This window comes from Gobius niger (genome assembly GCF_951799975.1).
Source record: "Gobius niger genome assembly, chromosome: 7".
Classification (NCBI taxonomy): Eukaryota; Metazoa; Chordata; class Actinopteri; order Gobiiformes; family Gobiidae; genus Gobius; species Gobius niger.
Window position 1 is genome coordinate 9135402 of NC_136858.1, and position 23181 is coordinate 9158582.

General features: G+C 41.6%; 1 protein-coding gene across 1 annotated transcript in view; it reads left to right on the forward strand.

Moving 5' to 3' along the window:
• The window catches only part of hectd2 (HECT domain containing 2), a 98119-nt gene that overhangs the window by 62713 nt on the left and 12225 nt on the right, over positions 1–23181 (forward strand). The window contains exons 16-20 of the mRNA XM_079559911.1: positions 441–505; positions 1621–1714; positions 6881–6955; positions 15571–15658; positions 16010–16116. Coding sequence (XP_079416037.1) covers positions 441–505; positions 1621–1714; positions 6881–6955; positions 15571–15658; positions 16010–16116 — 429 coding nt within the window. The remainder of the gene's footprint in view (positions 1–440; positions 506–1620; positions 1715–6880; positions 6956–15570; positions 15659–16009; positions 16117–23181) is intronic.

Sequence of the window (23181 nt, forward strand, 5' to 3'; positions counted from 1 at the left end):
TGGTTACGTGAAGTGTTACACTACAAAGTATAATTACACAAAATTAAACAATGTGGATTTTCTAATCGGATAAAAGGGGGAACTATATTGTAAGGCGTAATAATACCAGGAGTAGTTTGAAATCCGCGCAGTAATCTTCACTTTACTGCGCAGTAATCTTCACTTTACTGCCGTTAGGTGAAACTGAATGCTTGTAATCATCCAGACACACTTAGAGCATATTTTTTGTTTTGTTTACAGGACTTACAGGTGGAGATAAGAAAGCGTCTCTACTCTCTTCTAAAGGCCTGTACTGATTTTAAACGTGGTCCTCTGATGTATACAGTCTTCTGACATATACAGTCTTCTGACATATACAGTCTTCACTAAGTATGGTCTTCACTAAGTGTATGGTTTAGCTGTTGAAAAGCTCTTCGTCCTGTTCCTTAACCCTGCTCCAGCTGATGGGCTTAGCCGTGTACAACAGTATCGCTCTGGACATCCACTTTCCTCTCTATGTTTACAGGTATGTACTGCATGAAGTCACTGACCGTCTGACAGTGTGTGTCATCAGGCATTTAGGAGGTCATTAACAAAGAGTCATCCAGGGTGCCATTTGTCAAAAAAACAGAAGGGGGGAGAGTTACTCAATCACTTTGTTGTTTCATGCTGTTGAACTTGTAATATGTGTTCTATTCTGCAAAAAGATTTCAGTGTTTTCTTGTTTTAAGAAACAAGAAAGCAGCTTTAGCGGGACTCAGTAGGGCCCTGACCATTGTCAGATAGGCCTGGACTCTGCATCTGACTCACTGAGCTCTCGTTCACATATCAGATGTGCATCTTAAATCTGAATTTCAAATGGTAAATTTGGTGCAACATAGCTATATACTATTTTCCAGCTTACAGTCACTTCTTATCACTTGATAAATGATCCCCTTTAAGCCTAAAACTGGCCAAACCTTTTTTTTTTTATGTACCTGTTACTGTTACTACTGTATGCTTCAACAGTTGTTTTCAGAAATGGACATTATTTTTTATAAATAATTTTGTTCCTCCGTAATAAATATAGTCCATTGTGTGAAGCAGACAGGGAGACGTGGTCATATGTAGATATGTGGACATGCTACAGGATCAAAGTGACATTACTCATTGAAATAAGGGCCATGGCACTCAGTGCACTCACAAACACTGTCACACCAGTAAGTCACTAAAACAAACCTAGCATCAGGTCCTGCACTGTGATTTTACTTCTAGTTAAATTATGTCTTTTTTTGTCTGTGATTATTTCAGTCAGCAAATAGTAAGATATTAAACCAAAAAATATGTACTATAGGTTTCTCCTGGAAATGAGACTTTCCTGGTTAGATAAAGGTCATATAAATAAAATGAATAATAAATAAATCAAAATGGATGAGTGATTCTGTGGAGAAGTAAATATTAAAGCATCAAAAAGAAGACCAACTTGATTTCAATCATTGTATTATTTCTCTTTCTACTCTTTTTGAGATTTTTGCTGTGTTTTTGTGTTGGACTTTCTTTAGGACTTCCATGAGCTGCTCATCTTTGGAGGGCTTGGATTTAGATTGTTTGCCCTTTTTATAAACTACCTCAAACTAAAGCCTCCTCTCTTCTCTCTTCCAGAAAGCTCCTAACTCCTCCCACTGCACCGTGTGACCCAAACGCCCTGGTCGGCATGGCGACAGCCACTCTGGAGGACCTGCAGCAGGTCATGCCGGTAGGTGGCAGCATCTGCTTAGCTCTTGTCTCAGCGCTCCACTCTGTTCTTTGCTCTCTGCTCTCCCTCCCCCGCCTTCGCCAGCAGAGGGCGCCACAGCCACTGCTTTAGCTCGGGCGAAAAAGCAGCGCTCCCCCGGGCTGTGGATTAGAGAAAGCCTTCCGGGCGACTCAGCTTTTATATAATGTGGACTTCATGATCTTTTAAAGGATACGGACGGACAAAATATTCACTCAAGAAAGAGTCCCGTCACTTTAAAGTTATTGAAGTAGAAGCTAAAAGTAGTCAGGCAAATTATGACTAAGTAATACTACTTGAGTACTAAGGTAATAATTTAATAAATGCATCAGTATTATGTCGTTTTGTACATAACAAGCAAGTGAAACATTTGCTTCATCAGATCCCGAGTCAGGCCTCGGGAGTTATTTCTGCTGGCTCACTGTGGAAGGCCAGGAATGGGATTTGGGAGGGCGGGGGAGAGAGAAGAGAGAGAGGAGAGAAATGGTCAGAAAGAGAGAGCGGGTTTAGTAAGAGAGAGGGAGAGAAAAGGAGAGAAAGAGAGGGCGAGAGATAGAAAGAGTTCGGGATATGGAAGGGGAGAGAGAGGGGGGCGTGAGAGTGGGAGAAAGAGAGCAAGAGAGAGGGGTGGAGAGAGAAAAGAATAAGGGACAGAGAATTTAGAGACTGAGGGAGAAATAAAGGGAGGGAGAGAGATAGAAAAGGACAGAAGGGGAAATGGGGGAGGGAGAGAGGGGAAAGAGAGAGAAAAGAATAAGGGACAGAGAATGTAGAGACTGAGGGAGAAATAAAGGGAGGGAGAGAGAGAGAAAAGGAGGAGAGATGAAGAGGAAGAGTGAAAGTACAGAGTCACCATGGGGCGTGGGGGGGAGGTGAAGAGAGGGCAGAGGCTAAAATTATGCCCGCCTTACGTAACAGTCTCTATCAGATTAGTGGCTGCGTTTGGCATCACAGGCCTCACCAGGATGACACCAACGACAGGACCATCCCAGACCTGAGGGTGAGGATCAATGGGCCTCATTCACCAACGTTCTCGTCTTACGCACAAATGTGTTCTTCACGCCTTCTTAGGAAGGTTTTTGACATTCATTAAACGACTTAGCTGAAAACGTTCCTCGAGAAGAACAAATTTGAAGAGCAGTCAGGAGGACTCTCACAATTCTGTTCACGATCCCAACACTCTGAGTCATATATATTTGTACATTTATGACATTTTTTATTTATTTATTTATGAGACCAAATTTCGGATCGCAATATTTTGTGCAGTACCAAGTACTTTATCAAGTATTCCAATACTTTCAATATTTGTGTTTGGAGGCATTTTATCCTGCACTCCTTTGTTTTCAGATGCACTTTCTAATCTTAACAGATCAATAAATGTCAAATAAACCTGGACACATGGAAACATATTACTTATGGCACCTTTGGTCCTCATATGGTGAAAGAGAGGCGGTGACATATGCAGAAAACAGCTGAAACAGCGAGTTAACTTTGTACTGCAGAAGCAGACGAGGTCCGCACCTCCCCCGTCTCACAGGACCCCCCCAACAATGGTCACCCCATTGACCACATTTGCCTGAAGTCAAAGCCCGGTTAGAAATCACGACCTGAGGTTCAGAGCTTTTGAAATTTGATTTAGATAAGGTAAAGCGTCTAAAAGTGGCCCCTGAGCTAAATGTTAAATCATAACATTTCTGCTTCGTCTGAACAAAATAACAGGCAGGTACAAGAAGCCATGTTGCAAACCACATTAGGTTTTAGTAGTGTAGAGCTCTCATTATCATTACTGACATAAATATGAGAAGTCATTTCATCTGTACAAACAATAGCCTGTATTTTCTGTAACAAAATCTGCAGAAATGGAAAGAGCCAGGATTCAATGAATGTTTTTATTGTTAGTTACACATGTTCAGAGGGGATTGTAGATGTCCTGTGTATTGTTTGAATAGTTTTAGTGGGGGATTCATAACTTGTGAGAAAGTATGCCTTAAAGTGATACAGATTGAGTCTTTTATTGGTTTCCCAGTGAAAGTGTATATGTTCAGAGAGCGACCAGCTCAATAGGGGTGTGAACGGAGTGAATGTAGCCACATACCTGAGAGGAACAGCACGAGCAGAGGCCTCAGACAGCTGCCGCCTCTCCTCCTTATGGCAGTGAATGTGTGCCCGGATGGTTTACATTTTCCAGCGACACATGAACACAGCGTTCCTCTATTTTAGGGCTGTATGTACATCAGGGTTGCATAACACCTCATATACTTCAGGTAGCAATGTGGATATTGTGGGTAACTCTCTGGCGGGCCAACGTAATTGTTCCGGCGGGCCAAATTTAGCCCGCGGGCCCCACTTTGGGCACCCGTGGTTAATACCTTTCAAAATAGTTTAATCTACTTGAAAATGTGCAAGTGCTTCAGCAAATTTAGCAATTTTGAGAATTTAAGCTAATATAAAATCTTTCCAAAATGTTATGATTTACAATTTTTAGTCTAATCAATATTGAAAAGACACAACATTTTATTTTTCTTAAAAAAAAAAAAAAATGATGCAAGTGTCTTTTAAACATGATAAAGATAAATATAAAATAATATTAGTTATTTTTGGTTAATCTGACAGTTTCTTAGTCAGTGGTTCCCCTGTAATGCCCCAGCCCCTGTGTGCTCGGATTGACCCCTGCTCTCAGTAGATTCTGCCCAGTCCTGCTGTCACTGGGCTCTGTGTGGCTGCGTATAATAGCCACTAAATGCTGCACAAGCTGTACGTGTGTTTGTGCTGTGAGAGCAGCTGAGATAGAAAAGGCTCTTACATCGAACATTCATTCTCAGAGGGTTTATTCCAAAGACACGCCCAATGTATAACAGACTCTTACACATCAAACTACAGAAAACTTTTTTTTTTGTTTCAAATTAAAGTACTGAACGTGCTCTAAGATTTTTCTCAATTAATCCAGCAATGAATCTGTTCATGTCGTACATTTGCCTGGGCAGTACAGTCGTTTTCCGGTCCTTAATAAACTTCTCGGAAGTCTCCATCCATCCACCCTTCCATTTTCTTCAGCGACTATACTCCGAGCTCCTCCCGGGTAGCTGAGCTCCTCACCTGATCTCGAAGGGTGCACCCAGCCACCCTGCGAAGGAAGCTCATTTCGGCTGCTTGTATCTTTGATCTTGTCCTTTCGGTCATTACCCAAATCTCATGACCATAGGTGAGGGTGGGAACGTATATCGATCAGTAAATCGAGAGATTTACCCTCCGACTCAGCTCCCTCTTCTCTGAAGTCTATGAATCTTCATCTCTTCACTCTCCACACACATTTCCTTCGGCCTTTTCGCTCTGTATTGATTAGAAGTGCTGTTTCGGGAGACCTAAAAACATGTGGCTATTTACTATAGGTAAACATGCTGTCAGTTACCCTCAAATCAATAGTGAATATAATGTTACAGCAAGTTTTTGGCCTCAAGTCTCGAGTTCTGTCTCAAGTTACAACAGGCAAGTCTAAGTCAAGTCAGGTCTTTTTGGAGCATTGGTCAAGTAAGTCGAGTCAACTTTTCCCTGTAAACAACTGAAATGCAGGAAATGCATTGGAAAAGAGTGGAAAGACTTTTCATTGTTTGTAAAGAGGACAATGAGGTGTAGGACCTTGAGGCCATAAGGGTCATTTCTAATCTCGATGCTCTCATTGTAAGTTATACTTCACAATACCAAAGGGAAGTGGTCCGAAAAGAGTTTTAAAAGCCTCTCTGCTTCGTGGTGTTTACATTGGCTGTGCGCGGGCTCGTAAGGACACAGACAGTATGAATACACTGATCTGTGGCTTTGGCACATGATCTGCATATGTAGGGAATCTAAGTCACACTTGTTGACAGCTCGTATAGGTTTGGCCTGGGCCCAGAGGATGTTCTGGAACATTTATACACATCCTCTCTTATCCTATAGGCTTTAGGCTGTGTGTTTAAGAGGCTGTATGGGAAATGAAGGCCTCCGACAGACTTCGGGATCGTGACATCATGTTATGGGATTTGCAGCAGACATTTTCTTTAATAAACTAATGAGTTACTGTCCACATTCAAACATTTGAGCAGTAAAGTGTGTCAGATGGATTTACCAGCAGCGCCTCGACAGCTGACGGAGCTTTTCCAATATTATTTTCAGCCTATGGGTAACACTTGCTAACAAACATTTCCATGGTAATGGTGATTTTATAACATTTCATCCTGACCTCTATAGTGCTGTTAACCCCTTCACCCCCGGTCGAATCGATTCCCGTTTTCCCGGGGGTTAAGGGGGGTTAAAGTGCATATATTACACATTAGAGACAATTTTTGCCCTAACAGGATATTATTTAAGATTTTGCTAAAGACTGTACCCAGCTTTCTTTAGTTTGGCCATGTTCTGTGATGTTTATAGTTTTACTTCTTTATCGGACACTGACAGGAAGTGACATAGATGATGACAACCATGTTCAGTCAATGGGAAATGAGTCAATCTGCTCTGGAACTTTATCTCTGTCTGTGTCACTTCCTGTTAGCAGATTAAACATTCAAATAAATCCTTCATTACATTGCTGCTTCACTGAAATAAAATGATAAATATGCAACTGATGTTATCCTTCTAAATAAGTCATATTTTCAAAAGCATTAGAACCTGTCATATGCACTGTATTATTTGTATTTGTTTGAACTAGGACAGTGCACATTAATCAAAACATCAGCCTCACTGTAAATGTAGCAGAGTTTTAGCATTATAGCTAAATTACAATCACAATAATAAGTAACTTCCAAACTGTTAACAGTTCATAGAGAAACACTGTAAAAACAGCATCTTCATCTGAATGTCACCATTTCTCCAGTTAAAATGAAGATATTTTTATATTTATAATAAGCCTTCACTGTGTACGGAAAAATATATATATATATATCATAATGAATGTAATAAAAGCATTGCTAAAGGGACTCCAGTGTAAATGTAATATTTGTGTGACCAGATGAAAGATGAGATGTGTGAACAGAGCCTGTAGAGGGCTCTACAGCCGGTTAGAATCAGCTAAATCTCATTAGACGCCTGAAATACAACTGTGAAAGGGATGATGGGAAATGAAATGAAGTGTGCATAGTAAAACAGTTTGAAGAACACGTGTTTGTGGTTGTGCAGGAGCTGGCTCACGGTCTGGGGGAGCTGCTAACCTACGACGGCAACGTGGAGGAGGACTTCTACCTCACCTTCCAGGTAACTGTCCGACAAGTGTACTCCTGCCAGACAGACAGACTTACACACTGTACAGATGGGAAAGGATAAAAACTTTAATTATAGTGTTTAAAGCTTGGAAAAACATACCACTTAAATACATTCCAACTGTTTTTTTTTTTCATGACAGACAGAGTGGTTATTATTTAAGAGTTTGTTTCTGTCTGTCCAAATCAAAAACATTACAAAGCCCTTGTTTTCTGTGGATATAAGGAAATGTCGGAGGACTGTTCCAGTGTCCAGAGTGGTACATCAGTTGTGACCAAAGCTGAATTAATCAGGAATTAGATACTAAAAAGTCTCAAAAACCTTCAAAGTCTTGTTAAGCGCAGGACTGCAAAGTATGAAGTCTGTAGGAGCGACTTAGTGGTGAAGTTGTTGCATGAGTGGAACAAAAACCTCATTTTGAGAAAACCAGCCCTGACATTTTGTAATGAGTGTGCAGCTCCATACGGAGTGCCTCCCTGACAGAAAAATATCATATTTGGATTAAAACATCACCTCCGCTAACGTCAGTTAGCCTGTTAGCTTCTTCTTCGTGATTCTATTAGTGTGTATTGGTTGCTCTGGTCTGGTGGCAGTCAAGTTGCAATTGTGGTTTTCTGGCCCGAGACACCAGGTGGAGATGAAAGACCCTCCAATCATCCCATTAACACTTGTATTACCCCTGAGGGACTACGGAGAGGATTTATTAAGGTAAACAAGTTACTGTGTACTGCCTTAAACCACTTCCTATATTTAGTTCTTTATGGAGAGATGTGGAGGCATATGGGTTTTTCTATTCATCTGTTCATGTATACCATATAATCAATCAATAAAAGAAAGAAAGAAAGAAAGAAAGAAAGAAAGAAAGAAAGAAAGAAAGAAAGAAAGAAAGAAAGAAAGAAAGAAAGAAAGAAAGAAAGAAAGAAAGAAAGAAAGAAAGAGAAAGAAAGAAAGAAAGAAAGAAGACGCAGCACACTGGAGTAGAATATGAAAGTGAGAAAAACGAGCATAAGTGCACTGCATGGCAAAGTTCCCTTTGCCATGCTGTGTGAGAGTCCTGATTTGGTGAAACCTGTTTGTATAATAGCACGGCTGGTATTATATCCAAACACTCAGACACACCCAGTCAATATTATGTCACTCCAAACGAAGTAGGTCACAGAGTCCACAGGGACTGGTCACACTTGGACGCTTGGATGAAGGTTGAACCAGCAATCCTTTGGCTGGCTGGTGAGCACTGTGCCACTGTTGTCACATGTTTATTAAGTTTTATTTCAAAGACCCACTCTGCTCTGTTGACGTCTTATGCTCTTGTACAGTTCCTCATGACAACTGAAACTGGAGTTGTGTTTTGTTTCATTTTGTTGACCGATGAATGTCCTGAATAAACCAGCCCTATGCCTCTAATAAAGCGCCCCCTGCTGCCACAGCTCAACACTGACACATTCTACAGTTCAGAAGCAGTTTTTTATCCTCTGACATCAGCTGTCGACTGAAATAAAACCTCCAACTATAGTCGACAAATGCACACATGCCATAAGAGCTTGACATTTAATAAGTCACCTCTTCGTATAATACCCAGGCGTCTAATAATAGCGCATCAAATCCTCACAGGGGTGGCAGTAATCTCAGCAGCCTGTCTATGCGTCAGCACGGGCACGTCGAAGTCATGACAGAAGCACCGCCAGTCCAACTCACTTACCTAATAAACCTTCTCCAGGGTTCAGCCTGACACAAAGCACCCAAATCACTCAATGTGCAGTCGGTATTAAAGGTGCATGAGAATGGGCGGAGTCGTTCTTAACCTCTTAACCCTTACCTGAACCGAGCACATATTCTCCAGTTGGTTTTACTCTTCCCATTTGAAATTTCCATTTGAAATTGTAAGTAGTTGTGGGCGGGTCCTCCCCCAGATGTGCAACACTGGAATATACTCGACTCATTGGAAAGCATGAAAGTTTTGTGGGTTGTGAAGTGTTAAGACCAAACCTAGAAAAAGCTTAAAGGCAAACTACCAAAGTAAGCTATGCTAATTCAATGCTAACAGCTGCTATAGTTAAAGGAACAGGCCACCGTTCTTCCATACTGTGATATGTTCTTACCTGAGCTTAGACGAGTTGATGTGTACCTGCCTAGTCTTTGTGTGTGCCTGTGGAAGAGCTTGGTAGCTTCCAACTTCACCCAATGTTTGGAGCTGTAGGAATATACTGGGAGAGGCCAAATGCTAACAACATCTTTGGACTTTTTGCATGACTGAAGGCACACAGTTCTTCTATACTGAGATATGTTCTTACCTGAGCTTAGACGAGTTGATGTGTACCTGTCTGGTCATTGGGTGTGCCCGTGGAAGAGCTTGGTAGCTTCCAACTTCACCCAACGTTTGGAGCTATGGGAATATACTGGGAGAGGCTAAATGCTAGCAACGTCTTTGGTCGTTGTGAGTGCCTGAGGGCACGCACAAAGACCAGACAGGTACACATCAACTCGTCTAAGCTCGGGTAAGAACATATCTCAGTATGGATAAACGGTGGACTGTTTCTTTGCGCTAACAGCAGCAAATATCAGGACATGCCTGTTTTAGTGAGGACGGTCCTGTCTCTACCGAGGCCAGCAGTGTGTTCACACCACGTCAGTATCAAAGCTGTGGCCTGAGGCAAAGGGTGGTGCCAAAAGCCGCCACTTTGGCCCCGTCTGATACGGTTGTGCCTGTTAGAAATGCTTTTAAACAAAGCCACGCTGGTTTTGTCAGGGAAAAGAGGTGATACTTACAAATAGATCAGACCCAGACTTGTGTTCTTGTGCTTAGGCCTATCCTTTTCCTCCACAGATCATTTTGAGAAATATGTTTGCACACAGTTGAAGTATTCCAAAAATACAGAAGTATTGTCAATTGCTCTTAAGGTCATATAGACCTAAAAATGTCTATATGACAAACAATACTGATATTAGATGAAAATAGTCTTTGAGTTTGATCCACGGTGGGAAAGCTCGTCCCTTCATCTCTTGGCTAGGGGTTCAATCGCTCCACATAGAACCAACTTACACTGCCATAATTCATCTCCGAGCTGGTTCGGATTTGTTGGCACGGCGTTAGCTAAAAACAAAAGCTTTGATTTGCTGCTTTATCACATGTCATTACCACTGACAGCTCCAGACTGCGCTCAATGTAGATCAGGAAGTGTCATATCTTTGCATATATGTATTTAAAACATAAAAGATATATAAGCAAAGTAATGCCTGACATGTCCACTTGCGAAATGTAAGAACATTCACATTTTTCCAGCTACAAAAATAAAGAAATTTAAGTGGCACGTCAAGAAAAGACCAAAAGGTTGTAAAATTAATTGTGAATTAATTGTATGCTCTTTAATACCGTATATGGATTTGGTTAAAATAGTAATAGTTATAGTACTAGACTGTGAGACCCAGCTCCTCTGTAAACATGAAGTGAAAATAGCGCACCACATGGGGGTGGTTCTGCGGCCTGAGAAAAAGTCAGTGCCCAGTTGCCAAAAGTAAAGCTTCCATTCATTCTACCTGCAGCCAGCGTAACCAAATAGTGCGGACTTTATCTTCCAAGTGGAGCTTTACTCGGAGGCTCCCTGGAGATGTGAGTCATTGAATGGTTTGACCTGGATGTTATGTCATTTCAACAGACACGGGGTCATGGGTCCTCGACTGTTGAAGCAGGTCTATATCTGGGCCTTCCAACTCCAGTCAGGGGCTCGGCGTTACTCAATGACTCGTAATGCTGAGATACGTACAGTTACATCACAGCCTTTCACCAACTTGAAGTCAACTGGTTCAAACCTCAACTGAACACATGGCGTCGTGTCCTTTTATATGTGTAATAATCGCATTAAAATTCAATTGTAAAAGAATAAGAGTAAAATTAAAGCGTGAATCAAAACAACTGGACTTCGAAAAAGAGCTGACCCAATTTTTCCATCATATTAATTCAGTGTACCCTTTATCAAGTTAACTCAGGAGGGCATGAATGGCAACTGTCCTCCTTTCCTGGACTGTAAAAGGTAAAAGTGGTAAAAGTGGGCTGAGTGTCTCGGTCTAATGTAAAACGACTCACATGAACCAGTACCTGCACTTCTCCTCACATCATCCACTTGTCCATAAGGTGGGGGTAGTCAGCACTGTTGTACAGAGAGGACTCCATCATGTGCGTGAGGCGTTGCAGAAGTGTGGGTATGCAGATTGAACCTTTGCCCATGTGTCTAATAGAAGTCAATGCAAGAAGCCCAAAAGCAGAACACTGAGTAAACACAAGGCTCAGATCGTCGTATGTGTCTAACTTGTCAGAACAATTCAAATGCCTCCTCTTCAAATACGCCTTATGCTCCCGGCTGGTACACCCTAAGGATAAGATCCCCAAGAGCAGGAAAGCAGGGGTGGTTTATGGCATCACGTGCGGTGAAAAAAAAGCAGCTCTTTTTTTAAGTCCAGTTGTTATGATTTAACCTTTTATGAGCCTTAAAGGGACTATATGGAGTTTAAAAATGTTAAAATTAAGTATTTTCCTCCCCTACATGTTTCAACAATGTCCTAATGTGTAGAATGAGCTCAGACCTGTTCACCACAACTGCCTCTAAAATCCTGCACTGTCACTCAAAAAGGTGTTAATTCAGGTCTGAAGTGCCGTCATGCACGAGCTTAATATAGAAGCTGCAGTTACATACATGACCTGAGGTGGCAGTAGTGAGTATAAAATGGCTAACTTGCATCTAGCCCCTTTAATCAACTACCTGGATGCCGGATAAGGTACATCAATAATAAAAGAAAATCTTTGAAGCTGGGGACACACTTGAGGAGTTTGGCCAGTTTTTAAGTCTGAATTTGAGAAGTTTAGTGAGTGATTACTGGCCAGGGCACAGACGGTACGACTTACCTATTGGGTCACAGCCTCCAAAACCAATATTCTATCAAACATGTTTGGTATTAATGATTTAATTCAGTGACACAACACAATAACCATTTGTCATTCAGACTAGTGTTTTCTGACCCTTTTTCCCTGAAGCCCCCCTTGCACGTGCTTGCAGGCCACAGCTACCTGTATATAAACCCTGCAGAGAGAGCATGCAAACTGCACACGGAAAAAACACAAGTTACAGTCTTATGTTGATAATTAAAGTCATACTCCTCAGTTTGGTCTCCTCTTATCTGAACATAGACACATTCATGCCACAGATGCTGTAATCGATGCTAGCATGTGAGTCACCCTCCCAGAGCAGCCCTCCACGTGAGCGCACCTATGTACAGAATGTCTCAAAATGGCCGCTTTATAATTGCCACGTATTTACGAGTTGGCCCGGACTTAAACACCGTACGCACAGATGTCCTCTCCTGGCTCGGCCTTACAGCTTCACATGTTCATGACAGGACGTTTAGGGCTTTAATAGTCAATGCTATGTCATTTCAGCTCTCATCGCCTGTCAGCAGAGTGGCTAACCCGATACGCCCCGGTATAGGAGCCTGGGTAAATCTATGGGGAACGTGGTTTGATGTGTCTATTCATGGGAACGTGTATAGATGGCATGGCAACACGGGGAAAACATAATACTCAAATATAATCAAGTCATAATCAGAACCTTTTGACACAGCAGATTGCCCACTAGAAGTAAAAAAAAAAACAGCACTCTAAACTAGCCATCAGCATGTAGCATGAAGCTAACACCAGCATTATGGCAAGCATTCCCTGTTATATACTTGTGCACATATACTACGATGCATATAATCTCATTCTACATAACAGCCTCATTTTACATTACCTAAATGATGGTTTAGTAATATGGGGAAACAATTACAGAGCCAATATTTTCTTATTCTAAAAAAGAACAGGCGATTGGACTCAACACTAAAGCAGACTTCTGTGCACCAACAAGAGCTAAACCTGTAGAGTTCAGGATCATGACGTCACATCGCTCTAAGCATCATGGGATATGCAGCAATAATAAACTAATGGAGATTTTAAAAGCGAACATACTGGAGCTATTGTTCACGGCAAAACATTTGGACACTACTGTGAGTTAGATGTATTTACCTGCAGTGAGTCCAGGGCTGGACTGGCCATTGGGAGATTCGGGAGTTTTCCCGATGGGCCGACATACTTTTGGGCCGATTGGGCCAGTCAGATCGAGATAAGGCCCGTGATTTCCTTTCACCGGCCCACAATTAGCGTGAAGAGCCATCAGAGTCTCTATCGTTACTCAGATGCAATTACACATTTTCTCCACTAGAGGGATGTGACGCCTTTTATACCCTGCTGGCAGCACGCTTTCTTGAGTTATGGTTCACAGATAATCTCGTAAAATGGGCAATGAGCCTCTGGGACATAACACTCATGCCCCTCACATTGTGAATATAAGAGGAAATAGTTTATTGTAACTCCCTCCAGAACCCACAGAACCTTAGCCCTCTATTTTTTATACATTTTAGACAAATGTTTGCAAAGAAGTGCATGCTGGGAGTTGTCAGGTGACTCCGTCTTGTCCCTCGTCATTAGTGCACGCAGTTTGGAAATCTTGTTTCCATTAAAAGGATTTACAATGTTTGGCCTTTTTGGGACTTCTATTCTCACTCCACACCTCTCTAACTCTGTGGTGAGTTTTACCATTTCATCTTCATAAACAGTGGGATCAACTGGTTGGTTTTGAGAAGTTTATTTGTGTTTATTTTGTGTTGCAGTCGCAACCACCTCCATGGTAACCGAGGATTTTTCCGAACTCTGTTGATCATCTTGTTGACCTTAACACAGTAGTAGTGGCGTACGAGGCACACAATGATCTCCTCCTCCCTTATATCCAGGAGATGTTTGAACATAGGGAAAGTCAAGCCTCAGAAGAACTGCCATTTTCAGAAAACAACCAATAAAAAAGTAGATGGATTTCGGTTATATCTTTGGAACGACCTGTCAGATCATTTAAAACGGTTAAAGATGTACAAAAATGTATACATTCGCTATTATTCAAAAATATAGATGTCAGGCTGAAAAAGGACGCAATTCATAAAAGACTTATAATAGAAACTTAATGGATTGAACGGAAAAAATATGACATCATTCCATTAAATAAAAAGAGTGAGTATTTCTCTACTGTTTAAACTTCTTTTTTATTGCATCTTATTTAGGTTTTAAACAATTTTATCGTTTTAGCTGAATGTATAGTTTGGTTTCACTTGATTTTATTATATTTATTTATTTATTTTATTCCTACAGTATATTGCCGATTTTATGTGCAGCACTTTGGAAACACTTGTTTATAAAATATACTATATAAATAAAGTGGATTGCATTGGATTACTGTTGGACGCTTTGTAAAGGTTTTTATTGTGTGCTTCTTTCCTTGTAGAATTTGAGAGTGTATGTACAAATTTGGGCCACTTTGTCCTGTATCTTTACATCCATACATCCATAATTTAGTGTTTGTCAAAGTAAATGCTGGAAACTGACTGGACAAAGTCACAGAATACGTTCCTAAATATATTTAAAGACAAGTATTCAGTTCTGGAATGGTCTTGTGCTCTCAGCGTGAGGGGGACGAGGGGTAAGGAAGGCCTGACTGTTTCATTTAAAGCCTGAGTCAGTGCATGCTTTAGGCCCAGGCAGTCACACCACATGCACCCACTGACCCTCACTCCGGCCCCCCCTTTCACTAGCCCTGTCAATACCCCCACCCCGCTCCATGCATCTGCTCTGTTTACATCAAACTCCAACTGACCTTTTGGAGGTTTTTAGGCTCTTTTAAGATTGTTTCGCTGACAAACAATGACACATGAAGCGTGCACATGTCAGACTGCTGCTTGGCACTCCGAACTCCTTCGTAACATTCCTAATACATTTGTAACATCTCAATTTGTCAGGGAGGAGTTTATAGTTTCACGGCTCTCAGGAAGTAACACTGTCATTGTGATGTAAGCAGCTATGCTCGTTCACCATCAGTAAAAGGCCTTCGAAGCCTGGCTTTAGAAACACAGGCTTAAGGTCTTTTTCACAAATGTCTGTTTTTGCAAAACACAGAAGGACAAAACGATATTTAGAGAAAAACATTCGATATCAGGCTTTTGTTTTTATAGAGAAATTATGGCAGTATTGGGACAAATGGCCAAAACTGCATTTGGTTTAACTTTGTTTTGTTGACATATTACATCCAAAGATCTGGGGATTTTGGATGTCTTTGGAAAAAATTTAAATGTGGGACACAGCCCTAATTTGTCTGATGCTTTTGTGCTCAATGCAAGATATCTGATCACCTAACTTCTCAACCCACCAAAACATTTGCCAAACCCATTTGACACAAGGCTATTGTTTCAGTCAATGCATGAGACGCTGGTGTACCCTGAAAAGACCCTTCTGCCTGGATGAGCCCACTACCTTTCCCCCTGCTGTCCTGAACCTCCAGCAAGGACTATCTACAGACAACTCCCATCAGCCCTGGACCAACTATTGCCCGTCCATCCATGGGAGTCGGTCCTTCTGTGTGGGTCTATGGAAGAGCCCGGGGCCACAATCAAAGACTCAAACATTAAGAATCTACAGAGTGAAAACCAGTGTGGTTAAAAGTATTCCACTGACTTTAATATGGAATCTGTTTTCTTGTGTGCAGGTGTTCCAGGAGGAGATGGGCGTGGTCAAACCGTATAACCTGAAGCCGGGAGGAGACAAGATCCCAGTGACAAAGCACAACCGCAAAGGTCAGTCTCCACAACAATGCACTTTTATGTGAAAAAGCTTTCGGGCATATTTAGCTGGAAGATTTTTTACTGTTGCTTTATTTTTGCAGCTGTCAATGTATTTTCACAATTTCACATCTTAGTATGAACTAGACCCCCTCTCTGGCCCCCCTTTGGGTCATGAACCCCACGTTGGAGACCCCTAGGCCTGAATAATGCATACTACATACTATAATGCATACTACATTCCCTAAGAGCTGTGAGTGTCCTCTCTGGATGACTCTGTCCAGTCTGAGGGTTGTTTTCCAGGGTTAGTGAAGAAGCTACTGCTGGAATATTGACAGTTCCATTGCTCCCTCTGTCTCTCCTCAGAGTATGTGCAGCTGTATGTGGACTTCCTGCTGAACAAGTGCATCTACAAACAGTTCACCGCCTTCTACCACGGCTTCCACAGTGTGTGCGCGTCTGACGCTCTCATGGTACGTCCACACTCTCAGGAGTCAGTTCTGTAGATGACATAGCAATACTAATGAACACCCATGTTGAAACTCTCAACATGGCTGTGAGTGACATGTTTTACATTTGCTGATGACAACAAGCATGTTTATCTACTACTTATTATTACAATAATGCTGCAGACTGCTACAGAGCTACAGACACACAAATAATGCTTTGAAGAGCCGGTGTTCTGCTTTGTGAAGGTTTTTTTTTGGTCTAACCATCCATCCATCCATCCATCCATCCATCCATTTTCTTCCACTTTTCCGTTGCCGGGTCATTGCACCAGCCCCTTATGGCTCCTCCTGCAGATGGTAGGTCCACAGAAGGATGGCCTCATGGTTCTAATCGGGCCTGGTCTCTCATAAGAGGCTTCTGAACCGCTCTTCATCTGACCCGTCACCCAGGACCTGTTTGCCATGGATCATTCGGGCGCTCGAACCCCTCCACCACGTTAATATGGCGGTTCCAGGAAGAGCTGGTCTAACTAAATACAGTATATAATAAAACTGAATATCTAGTAGTTTCATTTCCTGATTACTAAGTGATCTGAGTGCCTGGACACAGACGTCCAGGTCTGTTTTAGAGGAGAGAACCACATGGTAAAAAGCTCCATAAAGTCAATTTTGGATAATACCCCCTTCAAAAAGTCAATATTTGATTGATTTCTCATCACGTTTTGAGACTTGGCTGTGATTGGCTAAAACAAGCCACGCTTCATTCAGTCACCAGGATATTTCTTTTTGCTGACAGTCCAGCCTTTTACTGAGCCAATGTTATTTGCACTATAGTATCAGTCTGGAAGGTTTCTTCTTTACATCACCCACTGGTAAACCAGGAAATATTGCTTCCAATACATTGCACCTTTTTTGTCAGAAGCTCGTGGCCTCAGCATTATTTAAAGGAGTTCTCGCGGGCAGTGCGTGTGTTAGAGTGTGAGTACAGGTCAACGGATGGAAATTAGCCCATGGCTACAATCCTGTACGGTGTGTTAGTTAACATGCTCTGTCCAGACCAAATAAACAAACAAACCGGGACATTTTCTATGATTAGAACTTCAATCACTTGCTCGATAGAAGTGTAATGTAATACACCATACATCTTATTGTTAGTGTGTCTGTGACGATTCCATCCGTCTAACTACCAAACCCCGCCCTGCAGTGGCACTCTCATCCATACTCCCAAGTACACAGACATTGGAGGTAAAGTAAAACAATATGACAGGGGCTGAGATCAATCTGGGACTTTATCTTTCCTCAGGACAGTTTTTTCCCGAGTTAAATCCTGTAGCGTATGAACACAGAAAGCATGTTCATTGTTCATGAACAAATGTGCAGACGAGCTGTTAAGAAAAAATCTAGAAGCGATGAACAGAGGACGAGGAGAGTGGGTGTTTTTTGGAAAAGCCAGGTTCAAAATGACACTTCTGCCTATTGTGGTGTAATCTGTCTGTCAAAGCTTATTCATCCACAGCCCTTAACCCATCACATTTAGAATTGACAAAAATGTGACGAAAGCTCAAAGCATTTTTGTCCAAAAGACTAAAACTAAGAGGAATGCCAAAAACAACACTGCAGGACACAGCTCCTCTATTGACATTACCCCTCCCCGAAGCGCTATACGTGTTGTGGAATCGGGCCCCGACCCCGGCTGAGTTTTTAGGACAGTTTGGCCACAAAAAGGAGCTGTTAGATAATGTTTACCCCAGATTCTGCCTTATCAGCTGTTTGGATGTTAGCCCAGAGCGATAAGGATCTGCTTTGCCCACTGCTGGTGTTTTTGGACTCGGACACCCCCCAGTGAACGCCCACCAGGAGCACCCGCACAAACACTCGTCAGGTCAAAGGACACATGGGAAGGGTCGCACACAATTTATCAATCAAGCACTTTTCAATAATCCTTTTGGACATCTTAAGGCCGTTGGTAAAACATTGGTTTTGGTCAATGTGTAGATTTTTGCTTTTTGTCCTTTAATATAAAAATGACAACACTTACCCCGTACGATGCTTATTTTATGATGTTTTGTCGTTAGCGAAGCGGAGGAACCAGGAAGTATAGCTACAACATTGTTTCGCACACCGGCTTTCCCGCGGGTATTAATTCATAAATATTAACATATTTTACATCCACCTGTCCTGTGAAAGGTGTCCGAGATGACGCTCTAATCCAAGTATGGCCACTTTTCACAGAATTAGGTTTTTCTTCACTCCTGACCTCACCACTTTAATAGCTCCAACGGACTCCAAGGAAAAAGGGGGAATCTTGCAGGCCTGAGAACACCATCCCAACTGTGAAATACGGGGGGGGCAGCATCATGCTGTGGGGCTGTTTTGATGTGGAAATATTGGAGCAACATCTCAAGACATCAGCCAGGAAGTTAAAGCTTGGGCACAGATGGGTCTTCCAAAAAATGCCAACCTGGTTACAAAGTGGCTTAAGGATAACAAATCAATGTTTTGAAGTAGTCCTGATCCTATCCAGTTGAAAATCCAGTTGAAACTGTATGGGCAGAGCTGAAAAGGCTACAAATGTGTCTCAGTTACACCAGTTGTGTTTGGAAGAATGGACCAGAACTCCTCCCAACTATTATGAGAAGCTTGTGGAAGGAAATCCAAAACGTTTGACCCGAGTTATACACCCCGTTCCAAATTATTATGCTAATTGTATTTCAGTGTCAAAAAGGTATAATATAAGTAATAGTTTTTCAATGAAACTCATGGATGGTATTGTGTCTTTGAATCACTGGCATCAATCTCAGACGCCTGACTGAACTGGAGATGTTTTGTAAAGTAGAATGGTCCAAAATACCTTCGACCAGAAAAGCGTTTAGAGCCTGTTATTTCTGCAAAAGGAGGATGCACCAAACATTGACTGAACATTGAATTTTTCCTTTGTGGTGCCAAAATTAATGCACATGCCTTATTTTGTTTAAATAATTCTTGCACACTTTCCATAAACAACAGTGTGCCTCGTATCTCTTGCTTTCCTGCCGTCCACAGTCATGGTATGGGTTCAGTAAGATATTTTCTGCTTTTGTATACTTTTCAGCCTATTCCTTGAGAGCACCTGTGTTCGTCTAAAGTTTTTTGATTACTCAAGAGCTTTTTACAGCACCCACCTCTCAGTATTTTTCAAATTGTGCTATTATTGCAAAAGCTAAATATACTGTACTTTATAACACGGTGCGAGTTTTTAAAGAGGGAACTACATTATGTCATGATTTAAAGCTAAAAACAAAGTAAAATCAACCACAGTGCTTTGCTGAAAATAGCTTGTACACCGGCAGACCCTGCCCTCTCTAAAGTGAAACTGCTCTGGCCTATATCGGTTCCATGTAATTACAGCATGCCCCGAGTTCTCAGAAACATCTGCAATCAAACATCCCCCTCTCTGGCACAGCGTTCAGGGCGCCGCAGCACCGCCAAATCCTACTACTCTGAGCCATCATGTAGTTATGAAGTCAGCTGCCTTACATCTGTGCTTTAGGATTGGTTTGGAGTCAGACTCACTCAAATAAACGTTGGGAAGAACTACTCTTTCACCTACTGCTCCAGTGTTGCTCTACTATTTTCCACCGAATAAAGACAAATTGAGAGAAAGTAGTTCAGCGGACCAAATGTTCGTTCAGACGCCAGCCTCTGTATCAAATCACGGGAGAAGTATGACTGTAAAAATACTGTAGATAATTTAGGCTAATCTTGAGCTAAACTTTTACAAAATCTAATGAATTTAAATTTTAAGTCTAATCAATGTTGAGTAGTTTCAAAATGTCTTAAGGTATTTTGAAGGCTCTAGTCTGTATACCAAAATTATTAAAATACTTGGACAGTATTTAAATACTTGGACAATATTTTAAGGCAGGGGGGCCCAAGGAGGAGCCTAAAAAATGACACAAGTGTCTTTCAAACATGCGCTGCTTTTCCCAGCAGTCTGAAAGATAAATATAAAATAATCTTTTTACTTTTGTAAGTTTCTGGCAGTTTCTTTGTCGGTGGTTCCCCTACATTGCCCCAGCCCCTCTATGTTCGGATTGGCCCCTGCTCAGAGTAGCTTCTGCACAGTCATCAGTCCACCGTGACTGGGCTCTGTGTGGCTGCGTAAAATAGCCACTAAATGCTGTTCACACTTGTGAGTGTGTGTGTGCGTGTGTGCGTGTGTGCGTGCGTGTGTGCGTGTGTGCGTGCGTGTGTGCGTGTGTGCATGTGTGTGTGTGTGTGTGTGTGTGCTCAGTCAATTGTTTCCAATGTTTTCCTCTCTTAATAAACTAAACTATTAAGTCTATGAATTTTCAATCCTCCCACCTTTTCCAGCTGTGTTGATTGGAAGCGCTGTGTCGACACATATAAACATAAACTGTTCAGAATTTGTGTTGATGGATAATACTAATAATAATGAATGAATAATACAGTGGATTAAACAGGTTAACAAACTCTAAAAAAGTTTCCTGGACTAACCAGTTTGCTAACTCTCTGCATACATTGGGACATTTCTCCTTTTTATTTCTATGTACAAACGTGGGCGTGCAGTTGTATTCAGTTTCTTGTTGCAGTTTTGTATTCATTCTGACAAAGGCTTTGCTATTTTGTCATAGTCGATGTTCTTTCAAATGTTGCACATTATTGGCATTGATCAAAAGAATGCAACGGACACACGACTTCAAAATACATTGTACATTTCACGCAACTGGCCCCGCGGTCCCCTGGCACTTTTCAACGTAGGCTCTTAGAGGGTAACTTTTCAGGCACCCCTGACCTAAACCCTGAATTTGGACTTGTCCCACAACACATTCTGTGGATGCTGATGTTGTACATAATAATGAGTACGAGATTTTGGGGAAACTGTAGCACCTGGAGGAAACTTGGCTGGCTTTCAGAGCGTGGTGTCCTGCACTGGTCAGCTCCAGCTTCCTCTTCCTCCTGCAGCTCCCTCCGCTCCACAACAGTTTGCCACCATCTTCTCCTCGTTCGCCCCTGTTTTTGTTTCCTGTAGCTCCTCTTGTGAGGCCTCCTCTGTGCTGCAGGTGTAACAGCACTAGGGATGCACCAATACAGATACCAGCATCGGGTTTCAGGCCGATGCCACATGCTTGTACTCATACTCGTACTCATTCATGAGGTCCCGATACCAGAATCCGATACCATTTGACGTGCGGCCAGCGCACCTACGAGACGCACCTCTCAGCTGAGGAGAGAAAATAGCAACAAACTGGAGAATTGTTTAGTGGAAATACAATAATCCACATAGAGCTGACTTTATTACAGACTGCACTCTCTAAATCAGAGTCTGTGCTGGATTTAACCAGAGCTTAATGTTGTTAGTGCTGCAGCGTGGAGTCTGCAGTGTTTACAAGATACAGGCTAACGTTGCTAACTGGCGGCTGGCAGTTTTGGCCATTCTGACGCTGTTTTATGAACAGAGGTTTATTCATCTGAAAAAAACTAACCCGGCGACTAAAAAGTCCTCAGAATATCCAAATTAAAGAGCGAATATATTGAGCAAAAATTACAATGAAAGTAAAGATGAAAAGAGACCATTTAAAGCCACACCGCATAGAATTTTACCCCAAAATAAAATTGAAATACAAGCTTTTATTTTGTGACAGATATTATCAGCTTTGAAAAATATCTTTTAAAAAAAACATGTAATTTTGCTGTGAGCGGCCTCAGCTCTATAAGACATGACATAACTTTAACAGGAGTGGGTACGTCTCCAGCTCGTTTCCATGGAGATGTGACTAAAGTCAGCAGAATTTGAGATTTAAACAGGTATGGTCCTCATCCAAATCCATTCTTTGATTACCCACTGCAGAAATAGCATTTTCTGTGTCGAGCTGGGCAGTAGAAAAATGTTTTGTACTGATGGCAAAAGTATAGTCCAAAATGTGACGCAGTGTGCCTTTAAGTAACCATCTCAATACTATTGTTAAATAAAAATACATAAATGAATAAAGCACAGGCATTGGGGAGCTTTTGGACATGGGCTTTTCTGACTATGATGGACAGTGCAAGAAAAATAAAAAATTATATTGAATGAAAATAAAACAAACAAACATCAGCACAATTCTAATATAACTGCTCTTAAATGTGTCGCCTACTTTACTAAAGGAAATGTACATGAGTAAATTAACTAATTACAAACCAATCTGCTGTGAAAAAAGTAAGAATGTTGAAGAAAATGCCTTGTACTTGTATCGGTATCGGCAAGTACTTAAATCAAAGTACTCGTATCGTATCGGTTTTAGAAAAGTGAGTTCTTAAGAGCTGCTATAACCAGTCATAATAATAAATGAACTTGCTGTGTTTGTCCTCTATCATTTGCATCCAGGTGTGCGTCAATGCCGGAAAAATCCAAACATTGATGAATGTTTGTGTGAGCACACGATGCTGCTGTCACGTCCGCCCTGTCTCTGAGCCCCTCCCAGTCTGTGCACACACAGGAGTGTTTGCGAGTGAGAGTGTGTGCCTGTGAGAGAGAGAGTGAGAGAGTGCACGGACGGATTATTTGGATGATTACAGCGGAAGGTCATGCCGTCAGAGTCCTGTTTAATCTGACAGCACTCCAGGCACAGCCTCTTTTGACCCACACGCAGTACGGAGATTTCAGCTGCACAAAATGACATGCTTTAACAAAACAATGTGTCTTTTTATGATTTTGGGAATGATTTTGACTGTTAACACGGCACATCTTGATCACTATCATCAGTATTAGTCAGTAAAAACTATGCTGAATTCCCTAAAACACAGTTGCATTCCAATTCTCTAAGCCAGCTCTGTCACAGTATAAAAATGTAACCTCACGGTTATTGTGACCAAACTTATCTCGGTTTTCAGTATTATCGCAGTATTTTTTTTAAAGTGTGTTAATATGTGACCCATCACGGAAATGGAGGAAACAACTTGGTTTGGGGCATTTGGAGTTGGACATAGATTCAGAATGTTTAGTCTCCAAGCTTTCCATTGACGTATAACATATGGAAATCTGATCATATTTGAAGAACCTGTGGAGAACATTTGAAGCTAGGTACTCAGAATATCTCATAGCAGAGA